General features: G+C 55.7%; 1 protein-coding gene across 3 annotated transcripts in view; it reads left to right on the forward strand.

Annotated features, from left to right (window-relative positions):
• The window catches only part of Rps6ka2 (ribosomal protein S6 kinase A2), a 194,381-nt gene that overhangs the window by 107,849 nt on the left and 73,390 nt on the right, over window positions 1–13,142 (forward strand). For 2 of the 3 annotated variants that reach the window (XM_026379542.2, XM_026379541.2), the window contains exons 2-3: window positions 5,656–5,772; window positions 11,794–11,875. In XM_026379542.2, the coding sequence (XP_026235327.1) occupies window positions 5,656–5,772; window positions 11,794–11,875 (199 nt within the window). Of the gene's footprint in view, window positions 1–5,655; window positions 5,773–11,334; window positions 11,370–11,793; window positions 11,876–13,142 lie in introns of those variants that run through there. The other variant, XM_026379543.2, reaches the window with a different exon arrangement.

Below are 13,142 nucleotides of genomic sequence, written 5' to 3' on the forward strand. Positions count from 1 at the left end.
ATCTTGGGACAGGCTGGTCCCTCAGTGCGGTTCTCTGGATGTCTGTGTGCCGGCTGTGCCCAGCTGCAGGTCATCCTTCTGCTGCACCCGTGTCCCTGGCCTGCTGTGCCACCATGGACCGCCACACTGGGACACGTCTGGGTGCCCTGTGGAGGCGAAGCTGTAGTCAACACTGGTGTGCCAGGTGGGGAGGTGGCGGGTGCCCTGGAGTCGGTCGCCATGACGTGTGCTCAGACACGTGTGGCTTTATAGGGGACCCGCCAGACGGTTGCAGATTGGCCAGTCCCCTTCACATCCAGCACGGAAGGCCCGACTTCTCTGCATCTTCACCAGCATTTGACATTGTCACTGCTTTTAAATCTCAGTGTTTTCCTGAGATAAGGAAGGCCCTGGCCCAGTCCTTGTTTATTGTCATGTGTGGTGACATCCGTGACCACTCTTGCTTCTGCAGCCTCTCGTGCACTGAATCACCTTTCTGGCAAGAAAAAGAAAAGACGCCGGGTGGGTGAGAAGAGGGAGCTCTGCCACGCACTCGCAAGTCTGCCCCTCCAGGGGTCCCACCGCATGAGCATCATCAGGACGGATCTGTTCACCAGGCAGGAAAGCAGATCCGCAGCGTGGAGGAGGCCTCTTTCCCCTCCTCGGTGTACTGTGTCACGCTCCTGAAATTTCAGAGCTTGCATCTGCTGTATGACATTCCAGCAGCCTTTTCCATGCCGGTCTCGGCCTTCTCCCTCCTGCTCCCCTCCTCTTGTATTCTGGGACAGTCTTATTCTTAAATAAAGCCAGCCCTGCTGTACCGCTCCCCAGCACGTGCCCCGTGGCTGGCCTGATTCCTGCCCTTGATGCTGCTGTTCTTGGTGGCTCAGCCTATATTTAGCCCTTCAGAGACATGGAGCTTTCTGTAGGATGGTTTTCTATGGATTGGATGATGCGGCTGGCCCTCGGGTTTCACTGCACCTTCCTTCTCACCAGTGAAAGTGACACGTTTGCTGAGACTCGTAAGGGGCAATTTAGAGAGCAGAGAAGACCCTGGGACTCAGCAGCTACTACCTCTCCGACATTCCCTGGGCCCTGGCCAGAGTGGAACCACGCATGGATCCTGGCATCACAGTCTGAATTCATCCCTGTGACCAGTTAAATACTCAACAAGAACTTAAAGGAGGGAACGTTTAGTCAGGGATCTCAGTTTCAAAGGTCTCTGTCCACTGACAGCCGACTCCATTGTTCTGGGCCGGAGGTGAGGTGGTGCACCATGGCTGAAGGGCGTGGGGGAGGGAAGCCGCTTTGCTCGAGGCTGCCAGGAACCAGCGGGAGCTGGGGGGAAGATGCACCCTTCCAGGGCACACCTCAGTGGCCCACCTCCTCCAGCCAGGCCCCACCTGCCTCAGCTGCCATTCAGTCCTCTCAAACTAGGATGGACTGATAGGCAGCAGCTCTCAGTGTGCAGCCGTTGACTTCTGAACACCGCCGCCCTAGCGCAGGAATCCTGTCCAGACCATCAACCCGACCTGTCCAGAAGAAGAGGTTCCTCTGGTCCTGTGTGTTTGCATGTGTCAGGGCCCGTGTGGGTGTGGGGAGACACCTTAGGTGGGCACAGAGGCGGACTTTGTCCTGGTTTGTTCTTAACAACGGGATGCAGCTCCCAGAGGACTCATTTTCTGCAGGGGTGGACCAGAAGTCCCCTGGGGCAAGCTGTGGGAATTGTCGCCAGTTCCCCTGCCCTGGGAGGCTATGAAACCAGCCTCGAGCTTGCTAGGTGTCTCCGCTGTCCCCCAAGACAAAGTTGGCCTCCATGTCGTCCTCCCCTGGGCCTGGAGTCTGCGAATCCAGCAGATCCTCTGGGTGGTCGTGATGCAGGTGGCACTGTGGCTGTGCTGAGACATCTGAACAAGACGTTCTTGGATGAGCAGGTCCTGTGTGTGTACCGTGAAGAGTGGCTCCTGGTGCTCCTTCCTTGGACCTCCATGGCATGGTTGGCCCCTGGCCTAGCTGAGCTGCAGGAAAGAGTGTCCCAAGTCTCATCAAAATCAGGCCCGCGTCTCGCTGTGGCCGCATCCCCTGATGTCTTAACCTCAGAAGCAGAGCAGGGCTCACCCACAGACTGTGGGTACAGCTTTGAGGTGTTGTCCTTGTTGCTGTATTTTTATAAACAAACCCTGCAAACTTATTCTATAATTTTCTGAGAATTGAAATCCTGCATGCAGCTCTGATTTCTAGAATGACCTCTCCCTTTTTTTGGAAATAAATCTTAACACTTGTCTAATTTTTATTTCCTATATTTTTATCAATACTCTCCCACAACTTTTAATTTGCATTTTCTTTTCATAAATATTATACTTTTAATGACATGAACAGCAGATGATTCAGAACAGGAATTCCCTGAGGGGGCGGCTTTGACAGGGAGAGGAGAGTTAGCGCCGCTGGGGTCCAGCTCCGAGACGTGCTGTGGGGCTGTTCTTGCAGCTTCCCAGCCCCTGGGAGCACTGCTGAAGCCGGTGAGGCAGTGCAGCCTCAGGACTGTCGGATGATGCTCCGCAGGGGTTTTGGAAGCATGGTCGTGACGGTGTCCATGGATGGACGTGGTTCAGACTGTTCATGTCTCTAGCTTCTTTCTCACATTGCAACCTTTTGGCGTCTTCGCCTGTGGGGCCAGCACCTGGTCGTGGTACCCGCTTCTCTTTCCATCTCTCAAGTTAGTTTAAAAACACTCTTCCCAGGCACTATGCTCAGAACCAAGTGTAGAGCACCCGGGTGGCGTGGATTTAGGAGCAGACTGTTTCCCTGGGGGATGGCGTGCACGTCGCGTAGTGTTCTAGACAGAACGGCCTGCCTCACCAAGGAGAGGTCACAGATGTCACTTCACAGTGAGGCAGGGACCGTTTTGTTCTCCTGGTCCTTTAGGTGTCCGGGGACAGTGGGGAGCAGCCTGGCCGGGACCCTCCTTCCTTCTCCTGCCCAGCTGCTTTCTGTGGACACTGCCCTGCTCTGCCCTGCATCACCACTGGGTTCCCTGAGCTCCAGTTTTGTCTTAGTTCTTGGGACATAGTTAGGTGTCCTCAAGCAAGTTCAGACCCAACGTCACTGTGAACTCAGAACTCTGAGCTCTCAGATGGGACCGTGTTGGTTCTTTTTTCTGTTGCTAGTTGAGATTCTGTTGAGTGGTTGGTGAGACCTTACTGATTTTAAATGATAAGCTAGCTGTATCAAGGTATTATCAGGAGAGAAATCTGGAGTTTCAAATGCCGTTCTAGGAGATGAAGTTTTATTTGTGCTTGGGGTCCATTTTCTCTAAACCCTTTGACAGCAAGAATGTGCACACATCTTGTAAATGCTGGTAGGTGTTTGCATTTAAATGTGTGATTTGAAATGTTAGGGCCATAACTCAAGAAGGTACGTGGCTGAGATCAGGGAAGCAGGGGTGGCCTGCGGTGCTGGTCTGTGTTGGCAGGAGCTCTGAAGCTGGCTTAAGAGCGTGGCCTGCCAGGGGCTGGGGAGGTGGCTGGCATCAAGAGGAGCGGAGTTCATGGCCGATTCCCCGAGGGCAGGCACTCGCCTTGGTGCTGCCAGCTCCGGCTGGGCAAGCCTGCGGGATGGCCTGTCCCTCGGGGCAGCAGCGGGGGGGGGGGGGGGGGGGGGGAGGGATGGTGACCGTAGTGGGGGAGGGGGGCTTATTTTTTACTTGTGATTCTCCAACCTTCCAAAAGAGCTCCTGAAGCACACCCGAGTGCTGTGAAACTGGCCTCAGGCAGAGACCAGTGTGGGAGTCCAAGCCTCTTTGGCCCGTGTCCCTGGCCACTTTCATTCTCCCTCCTGCCCTGAGCCTCTGGACAGCAATCACATCTGACTCTGGTTCAGCAGTGTGGCTGCTCACGTTCACCTTCCCACTGGAGCCCAGAGAGGTGCACTGAGGGGACTGTGACCTTAGGTAAGGCAGGGCTGGGGCTGTTTAGGAGGGAGGTTGGGATTCGGATGACTCACGTCACCCCACTGCCTCTGTGCTATGGGCAGAGGACTTCTTGACCCAGGGAGAGGGTTTTGTAACAGAAAAGGAGCATCTCATTTAAATGACAGACAATCTTCCCAGTTCCTTCTTCCAGTGGTGGGTCAGTGGCAGAAAAAGATAGCATCTCTGTGCCCAGCGGGTGTGGGTTGGCTTTGGGCCTCTCCAGCCACCTGCAGGGCTTTCCTGGTGGATAGGGCCGTGACACACCCGCAGCCCCAGGGCCCCTGCTGACTGTTTTCCCTGTTGTAAGTTGGAAGAGTTCACTACAAAACCTGGAGCTTCCCGTGGCTCTGGTGGCCCTGGGGTTCAGAACATCTGAGCTACAGTGCTGGGTTGTCCTCAAAGCCACCGCCCAAAACTGTGCTGTCAGCACGGAGCCTGCTGGCACCCCAGGGTTTTACTTATCTGTTCAAGAAGTAAATCCTGTGTCTTGTAAGTGAGCTTCTGTAAACCTTACAACCAGCCAGAGAGAACTGGGGCCATGGTGTTTGCGTTTCCAAGAAAAGAACATTGTTTTTACCAAAGTGGCAAATAGTCCTCCACCATGTGGAGATCAGGAAGCTTCCAGGAACTGTCAGGATGGGACGCGGAGCACACAGGCCCTTCCCTTCTCTGCTCTTGCAGTTCCCGGAGGGAAAGCAGTAACCTTAGAGGTGATTCAGACGTCTAAGGCAGATGGTTGCTGCTGGGGTTTCATTTGAAGCACAGGGAAGAGGCGTGTGGCTGGACAGTGAGTCCTGGGCTGGGAGCGTGAGGAGCAGAGGTGCCCTCCGCAGGACTGCGGGACCTGGGTGTCCAGGGCCCCGTGCCTGCTCTGCCTGACTTCCTCGTGGCTCTCTGCTGTGTCACTGAAAGCGCCTTCCCCCCGTGTCCAGGAGGCCAGGAGGAGTCTCTCAGGGGCGCAGAGATGCCTTGGAGAAGAGAAGGCTCCAGTCGGGAAGCGGCCGCTCTCCGGGTCCTCACCTGACAGGGGCACTGGGCAGAAAGCCCACCTACCTGTGCAAGTGCCGCCCGGTGTCTGTGCCTGGGGCAGCTTGGCATGAACGTGATCTCTGTCGAGGCTTCATCTCACAGATGGAGGTTCTTTTTCGTACAGGAAATTCTTGCTTCTAGATTGGAGGAAACTTTCTCACTGCTTCTAAAATATAATCCATAGGGTGGCAAGGAAGCGTTCATCACATCAGCTGTCAAAAACATCAGGGATAGTGTGAATGGGGAGGAGAGGCGACCAGACCACCTGCATGTCACCATTGACGTCACACGTGGGAACCTGTCCGTGCCCTTCTGAGCGCAGCGTGCAGACACTGAGCCGACCCCCTAGGCTGTCTGTTCTGTGGCTGCTGGTCACCCCAACCAAAGGTTTTGCTCAAATTGTGAAGAAGAATGGGTTTCATTGAGACTACTTGTAGGTTTCCCAGAGGTACTGGTAGGACCAAATGACAAAAATCCCTGCAGAAAAGAAACAATTAGAGGCTCACATGCCAGCAAACTAACTGGGATGATTCCGTAAAGCTGCATGGTGTCACAGACGTCCCTCCAATCCCGGAAGTCTGTGGCAGAGCCAGTCCCAGTGACTGCAGTGGAGGGAGGCGCTAGGGCAACTCCAGGGACCCTGCCCCTGTGTCACTGTGTACTGCTCTTCTCCGCAGGAGGAAGGCATCGTGAAGGAGATCGACATCAGTCACCATGTCAAAGAAGGGTTTGAGAAGGCCGACCCTTCCCAGTTTGAGCTGCTGAAGGTTTTAGGACAAGGGTCCTATGGGAAGGTAAGTTCAGCTCCCGGATGGGTGCAAGAGGGTCTCACTCCTGAGCATCAAGGACACAGGGGCCACACCTGACAGAATGAGAAGTACAGATGGCCCTAGCTCAGCACAGCCCAGGTGACCTGCAGCCTGTGCCCATCAGGGAGTTGTGTCCAGTGGGGACCGCCCTCCCCCTCAAAACCATGGAGCCTGGCCTCCCCAGCTGCTCCCGAGGTTCCGTTGGTCACCCAGGGGAGGGGGCAGTTGAGCTTGAGCCAGAGCATCTGTGGCAGTGCATCCTAACAGCTAGCTTTTTAAACAAAGCTCAGAACAGTAGAATAAGAGAAGGAGGAAAAACACCTCTCTGGATTGGCCACCTGACATCCGGAAGGCTGGGGCACAACTGGCTCCCTTAGCCTCCGAGCAAAGCTCCTTTGCCTCTCAGAGTGTCTCCCCTCCTGCAAGATGGTAATGGGCCCCACCTTATGTGATTGGCAGCTGCTGCAGCGTGTGTAGCCAGAACTGCTGGCTTCCTGTCTTCTTCCACCTCCAAATTACAGCAATAAAAACTGATTTCTTCCAGGAAATGAGAAAGGCTGCCTTTCACTTGGGCCACGTCCAGAGACAGCAGATGCCAACAGGTGCTTTCACTCGGTGGCCTGGGGGTTGTTCCCGGGAAGCTCTGGCTTCTCTGCCCCGTGGTGTGAAGGGTGGATGGCAGGCATGGCCTGCCGTGCCCAGGGAGCCCTCTCCTCCAGGGAAGGGGGGCGGCCTGGCCCTCAACTGCTTTCGTGTGGCCTGTGGACGTCCACCAGACCTCTCCAGCCTTCCCCTGAGTTTTTACTAAAATGCAATCAGCTTAATCCCACTTAAGGGTAGGATTAATAGTATGCTGATATCTGAAGAATCTCTTACAGACCACATAAAGTTGTTTGCAGAAATTTATCTTTTGTCATGCTGGGTAATGTGGTGAGGAAAGTGTTTATTCTGTTGCACATCACCAGTATTCAGGCCATTTTGGTCTATAAAATGCTATTTACTACGGCTCCCGTAGTGTTTGTGAAGCCTCACTCTGTAAATAGCCATCATGAAAAGCAGAACACAGAGCCTGTTTCAGGGGACAGCTCAATGTCTTGCCACTGACCAGAAAAATAGGAAAGATTATTTCTTGGAGAAATGTGATTTGAAAACACAGACAAGGGTTCTCTTCATTTTGCTGCCTTTCCGAGGTGCTGCCCACGTGTCATTTCATGAGTGGAGTCAGCCTTTGCAGGCGTGGGCCAGAATTGTCTTTGCCCCAGCGCAGCACGGACGAGGCCTGCCGGGTTTCATGGCTGTGGGTGACCAGCTCTGTTACTGCTGGAAACACCATGGGTGCGACAGCCCCATCCCAAGAGGGGCACTGAGTTCCTGGTGTCAGGGAGACAGGAAAAGCTTCCTGGGCCCCGGGGAAGCAGACCAGGGCTCCAGGTGTCCAGTAGTGCCTGACTGCAGAACCACCACCCTTAAATGCCCTGGTTGGAAAACTAGTGTATTAAACACAAAAAGAGAAAAGGCTTCCCAATTCCTTCGTTCAAACTTCAAAGTTTGAATTTTAATTTTGCTTTAAAAAGAAACCCGTGGGGGGGCTGGGGTTGTGGCTCAGTGGCAGAGCGCTCGCCTAGCACATGCGAGGCCCTGGGTTCCATCCTCAGCACCACATAAAAATAAATAAATAAAACAAAGGTACTGTGACTATATACAGGTAAAAAATTAAAATAAAAAAAAGAAACCCTTGGAAAACAAGTAGAATGACCGCCTTTGGCAGAATCCCCCTGGAGCGCTGACCCCCGTGATATGCCACGCTTGGCCCTCCTGGCCCTCTTGTGAATTCTCTTGTTATAGCCACGTGTCCTCATGATACAAAGAATAACTGAGTAAGTTCAGAGGGTCAGAGAGGAGAAGCAGAAGGAGACAAGCCCCTCAGGTGGGTGTGCCCTAAGGTCACCTCGATGGCCGGCTCAGCTCCTGCTCGCTGAGAGCCAGCGGTGGCAGCCAGGCCAGCCCAGGCTGCAGGACAGGGGAGCCAGGCTCAGGCCCCCTCTGTGCACTGAGTGGGACCCGGTGCAGGAGGCTGGTCCTCAGAGCTTCACTCAGGTTACTGGGAAGGAAGCAGAGCCCTCGCGGGAAGCAGCCACGGTCAGTGTCTCTGCGCTCGTCCACCGAGGCTGTGTTTTCCATCCAGGCAACAGCAGCAGGCAGAGGACAAGCCTGGGCTCTGCTGCCCACACTTCTCCATGCTGCCAAGAGGAGACACCGTGGCCTCGAGCAGGGGCGGGCCTCCTTTCCACCTCTAAGGGAGAAGAGTCCTGGATTCCACCACCCTCGCTCCAGCCAGAGACCAGCATGAGTCTGGCCCTGCCTGCAGGAGGGTCCACTCACAGCCTGGCCTGCTTCTGAGCCCCTCCACCTTCCTCTCCACTGAATGACTGAAGACACAGGAGACAGAGAAATGGATAAAATGTAGCCTCGGCCGGGGAGACCTGGGCATGTAGGCTGCACTGCACCCAGAGCCCAGGAGCGTCTGCAGGACGACTGTCAGGGACACTGACCGTCCAGGCCCTCTGCAGGATCCTCAGACACTACTCTCTGCTTGTGCCACAAGAAGATTATTCCTATAAACAAACAACAACAACAGCCCACACAGAACACACTGGAGGAACGAAACGTCTCTGGCTGTGGAATTTCTTTCTGCAGCAGTTGAGGCCTAGAAGCCGCGACACCCCCACATGGAGCACAGCGTGCTGGCGATGGCTCTGGCCCCGAGCTCCGGCCTGCAGGGCGCACTGTGCCCGGGAACCCAGTGGGGGAGGGGCTGGGTTGTGGCTCAGCGGTAGAGTGCTCACGTAGCACGGGCAGGACCCTGGGTTCTATCCTCAGCACCACATAAAAAATAAATGAGTGAAATAAAAGTATTGTGTCCAACTATAAAATAAATGTTTTTAAAAAATGGCCTGGAAAAGCAATGAAGCGTGGCCAGGCACAGCCGAGTGCTGAGGGGTGGCGTGGACCTCCTGCTCTCGGGCGCAGAGCTGGGCACAGAGCCCCGTGCTCTTGGGAAGAGCGACTCCCCGTTTCTCTGCTGCTCCTGGGGCTCCCTTCCGTGGAGTCCTGGGAGTGGTCTGTAGGTCATGATTTTCACACTCTGAGAAGGAAGCAAACCAAAATCTTAAAGTTTTAGAACTTTCCTGTGACCCCGTGGATGGCAGCACAGGAATGGGTCAGACGCCTGCTTTCCTGCCGCTTGGCCCACTGCAGACCAGCTGTCACACTCCAGTGCTGAGAGCATCAGGTGCTGATTCTGTGGACCACAGTGGTCCCCAATGAGTGGGGCGATTCAGGATGACATCACATCTGTCCCAGGCTGCAATTGTGGCAGGTATGTGGGCCACATGGCTGCAGGAGCCGTCCTAAAAATGTAGCACGGGGGAGTGTGCCGCTGGGTTAGGTGACTGTGTCTGCTGACGCGGCAGAGCTGTTCGGAAGCTGCCTTTGCTGCGTCGGCGTTGAGTGCTACAGTGCAGGAGCCTGGCAGGGGCACAGAGGGCCACGCAGGGTGCGGCCAGGCCCTGCTGATTGTGTCTAAGCTGCTGCGGTCTTGGTGGCTCACCTCAAGGTGCCAGGCATCTGCTGCTGAGCCCTCTGCTGGCCGTGGGAGCGCCTGACGCGATGATTTGGAAGTCCTGGCACTAGCAGGAGTTTGATCCCATTAGTGGAGCGGAGCTGCCCTTCCTGTGAGAAGCGAGAGATGTCCTGCGAGCACCCGCACGGTTTGGCACCGTGTGAACTGCATTGTAACTGGCAGCTACTGGTGCCCTGGCTCTGGTGGTCCAGGCTCCAGGGGAGTGAGCTTTCAGTGCTCCCTGAATGCAGTCAGAACTTCCACTGAGGAGGGCCACACCCTGCCCCTCACTACTGTCACTGCCCCTCAACTGCTGGACTGGAAACAGCTGACCTGCAGCCAGTGGCACCATCCCTTCCACCAGCCGGCCGTCACTCACCCCATCCCCCTTGCCAGACCTTGGAGACCCGACTTCCTCTCCTAGGTGTGGGTAGAGGCTCAGTGGTGACCCTGCGGCCTCCCTGGGACCAGGACTCATCCTTCAGCCTTGCCTACCACCTGGACTCCTGCTGCATGTCCCGCCTCCCGCCTCCTGGGCACCAGCAAGGGGCTGATGAGAAGTCTCCACAACACTCATAGCCACGTGCCTGTAGCTTCACTGGTCTCCACAGACAGTAGATGGAAGTGCAGCCTCAGGCGGGAACTAGACTGTGCTGCGTGTGGTTGTCTTATACGTATCAGGGAAGACTCAGGAGTTGGGCCCTGATGTTTCTCTGTCTGCAAATAATCCCTTCTTCTGACCACTGCTGACAAGCTTCTTCCTGCCTGTTGGGAATCTCATCCCCCACACCAAGAGAGGCGTGGGCCTAGCAGGACATTTCCAAGATAGCAGAGTTTGTCCATCTGTAGTAACTTGCACGGCTATGGCAGAGCTGTGTGTAGAACCGGGATCCCCAGGTCCTGCAGACGGGCTCAGTGCCTCATATCCTGCATGGCAGTCAGTGCCCGTGAGGGTGAGCCCCAAGTTGTCTCTCCAGGCTGCACCAGCCCTGCAGAGGTGCAAATGTGTGTAGGTGTTCCACCATCGCCCCAAATAAACACTGTTCTCAAACCCCAGAAAAGGGAGCCCACCTCCATCTGCCATGTTTCCCAGGACCCAGGCACCTCAGGCAGCACACCACTGCATAGAACCGGCCCGCCTCTCGGCCCTGGGCGGAGGGGTTCAGCAGTTGTCCACGGACACTGGTGTCCTTGCTCAAGGAGGGCTGTGGTTGCAGCAGTGACAGACACTGGAGGGACGGGTGGGCACAGCTCTGGGGTCTGGAGGTGTGAGTCTCTCTGGGACACAGGTGCAGTCTTGGAACTGAGGTCAGCTCTGTGGATCCACTTCTGTGCTGGGACCTGTGTCTTCTCGCCTCTCCCTCATAGGGTCTGCCCGGGACCCTGTGCTGCCTGAGTCCTGAGTGTTCTGTCCTCATCAGTGGGAGGCCTGAGAGAGCAAGCACTGGTCACATGACCATCTGTGGGGAGAAACTCCCCCCCTCCCCTCCCCACTTCCGGGCAGTGCACGCGGCTCCATTCCACCAAGTCTGGTTCCTTGCGTCCAGCCAGACTGCCCCAGGCACTTGCTTAGAGCGGGTCCTCTGCTTTCTGAGGCTGAAAAGGGAGGCCTTGGGAGGGAGTAAGGCAGCTCTGCCCTCAGACCACTCCCTGTGGGCAGCCTCTTCTGCCTGCCTCGCAGCCAGAGCCTCTGGGGAATCGAGTTTAGCATCTGTAGGAGAATCAGCACGATCTCCATTTGCCTGGGGACTTCTTTTCATAAAGGATCCTCTGAATGTTTTTCCTGTACTAATTTTATTCCAAGTAGGAAGGGGAGTTTAAACTTAGCCTGTCTCAATTCCCTCTTCTTTTTGGTTTTCCTCAGATACACCTCACAAAGTGTCTCAGAAAGTGCTGAGTGTGTCTGAGAGCAGTTAGAACCAACTGTCAGTGACCTGAGCTGCCTGCAGGTGCTGTTTGGGTGAGGAGAGTCCAGTAAGGGAGCTGGTGATCTCAAAGGCTGGGCAGCGCCGCTCTCCGGGCAGGACGAACTCTGAGTGGTTTTCATGGTGGGGGCAGTTTACAGAGGGTTATTAAAATAGAACAGATTATCTCCCTTAAAACTTTCGAATATTTTGTTTTTCTAAACATTCTCCAAAAAGAGAGAGGTCGTGTTACTTCTAGTACCAAATGGAAAGTTAGTGGCACCAAGACCAGATGGCTCTACGAACACGACCAACCGTGGTCCCCACGGAGCTGCAGCTGGCTGGCTCCTCCTGGCAGTGGGGAGGGTCAGACTCCCTGCTGGGTCTTTGTGCTGTGGGGATTCCTCGGTGGAGCCCCTGTCACGCCGGGAGGGCTGCGTTTGAGGTCTGGTCAGTTTCAGAGTGTTTTCTGCTTGCCAGGTGTTCCTGGTGAGGAAGGTCACTGGATCTGATGCTGGCCAGCTGTACGCCATGAAGGTCCTGAGGAAAGCCACCTTGAAAGGTAAGGCCTCAGGGCGCTGTTTGGAGAGGCGCTGAGAAGGCGCTCACCCCACTGTGGTTCATGGGTTCTCATGGGTTCCGGAGCACATGGGCCTTGCTGTCTGGTAGTCGATCAGCAATACAAACGCTCCCTGGGTGTTTAAGATATCCAGGCAGAATTTCCAGTTTTGGAGGAGAGCCATCTTGCGTAAACACCAGCCGTCCACAGATGCTCCTCCTGGAGAGCCTGGGGAAGAGAGCAGCGGGCGGAGCAGGCTGCTACCTCTGTGTGCGTGACAGACCCACCGGGGTCACCAGGATGCTCAGCTTCAGGTCAAGTGTGGCTCATGGCCGAGCTGTTTTCCTGCTGTCCCAGTGACTGGGAGTTAGGAGTCCAGTCCAGCCGTGGCTTCCAGCCTCTTGCTCCCACCCTGAGGTGAGAACACCACACAGGGTGAGAACATCGCGAGGTGCAGAGTCTCACCCACCTTGTGACCCTGCACCCTGTTCGCTCTTGGTGAGGGAAGTATGCTGTGCAGAGGGAGAGGCTGAACCCATGACACCTGGCTCTGGACACCCAGTTGGCAGCGGTTTATTAGTCTCTGCTTCCACCCAGGGAGGTGGCCATTAATGCCACACAGGTCACTTGGGCTGCTCTCAGGAGCTGAGGCTGGGGGAGGCAGGCTGTGTCGTGCGAGGGCGAGGTGGCCCACTCCCTGCACATGAGAGGATGTATTTGATTTTGTGGCTGGCCAGGGAGGGAAACCCGCTGGGTTGCAGGCTGAATGGGGCCCAGCTGCCCCAGCCCACAGAGGAGTCAGCAGGCCAGGGGGCCTCGCCTGGGGGGGTTACCCAGCAGGAGCAGGGAGCTCGTGGTCAGCTTTGGGGTCCTATAAGACTCAGGCAGCCCTTGGTTTCTCTTAGAGCACAACGTCCGTGGCAGGGGTGTGCGGGGAGCTGCAGAGACAGCGGCATGCTGGCTCCGAGTCCTGTGCCTTCTCCTGGGAGAGGAGACAGGACCACCAGTGGAGGGCGTAAGGGCCAGACCAGATCCCTGCATGTCGCAAGCGAGCCATGGGCTGTGTGTGTGAGCTGTGCTCATTTGAGCACAAGAGGGGCCTGGCCTGACATTACTGCCTGGGCTGTGCGACTGACCTGTGTGCCTTCTCCCTCACTCTCCTGTGATCCCACACAGCGCCTGAGGCGGGTGTGGCTTTCCAAGATGTCAGTCAATCTGCTGTCCACAAGAAATCACCAAGCAAGACTCCACCCTTGGAAATCCAATCCCT

This window comes from Urocitellus parryii, chromosome 8 (assembly GCF_045843805.1).
Source record: "Urocitellus parryii isolate mUroPar1 chromosome 8, mUroPar1.hap1, whole genome shotgun sequence".
NCBI classification, from domain to species: Eukaryota; Metazoa; Chordata; class Mammalia; order Rodentia; family Sciuridae; genus Urocitellus; species Urocitellus parryii.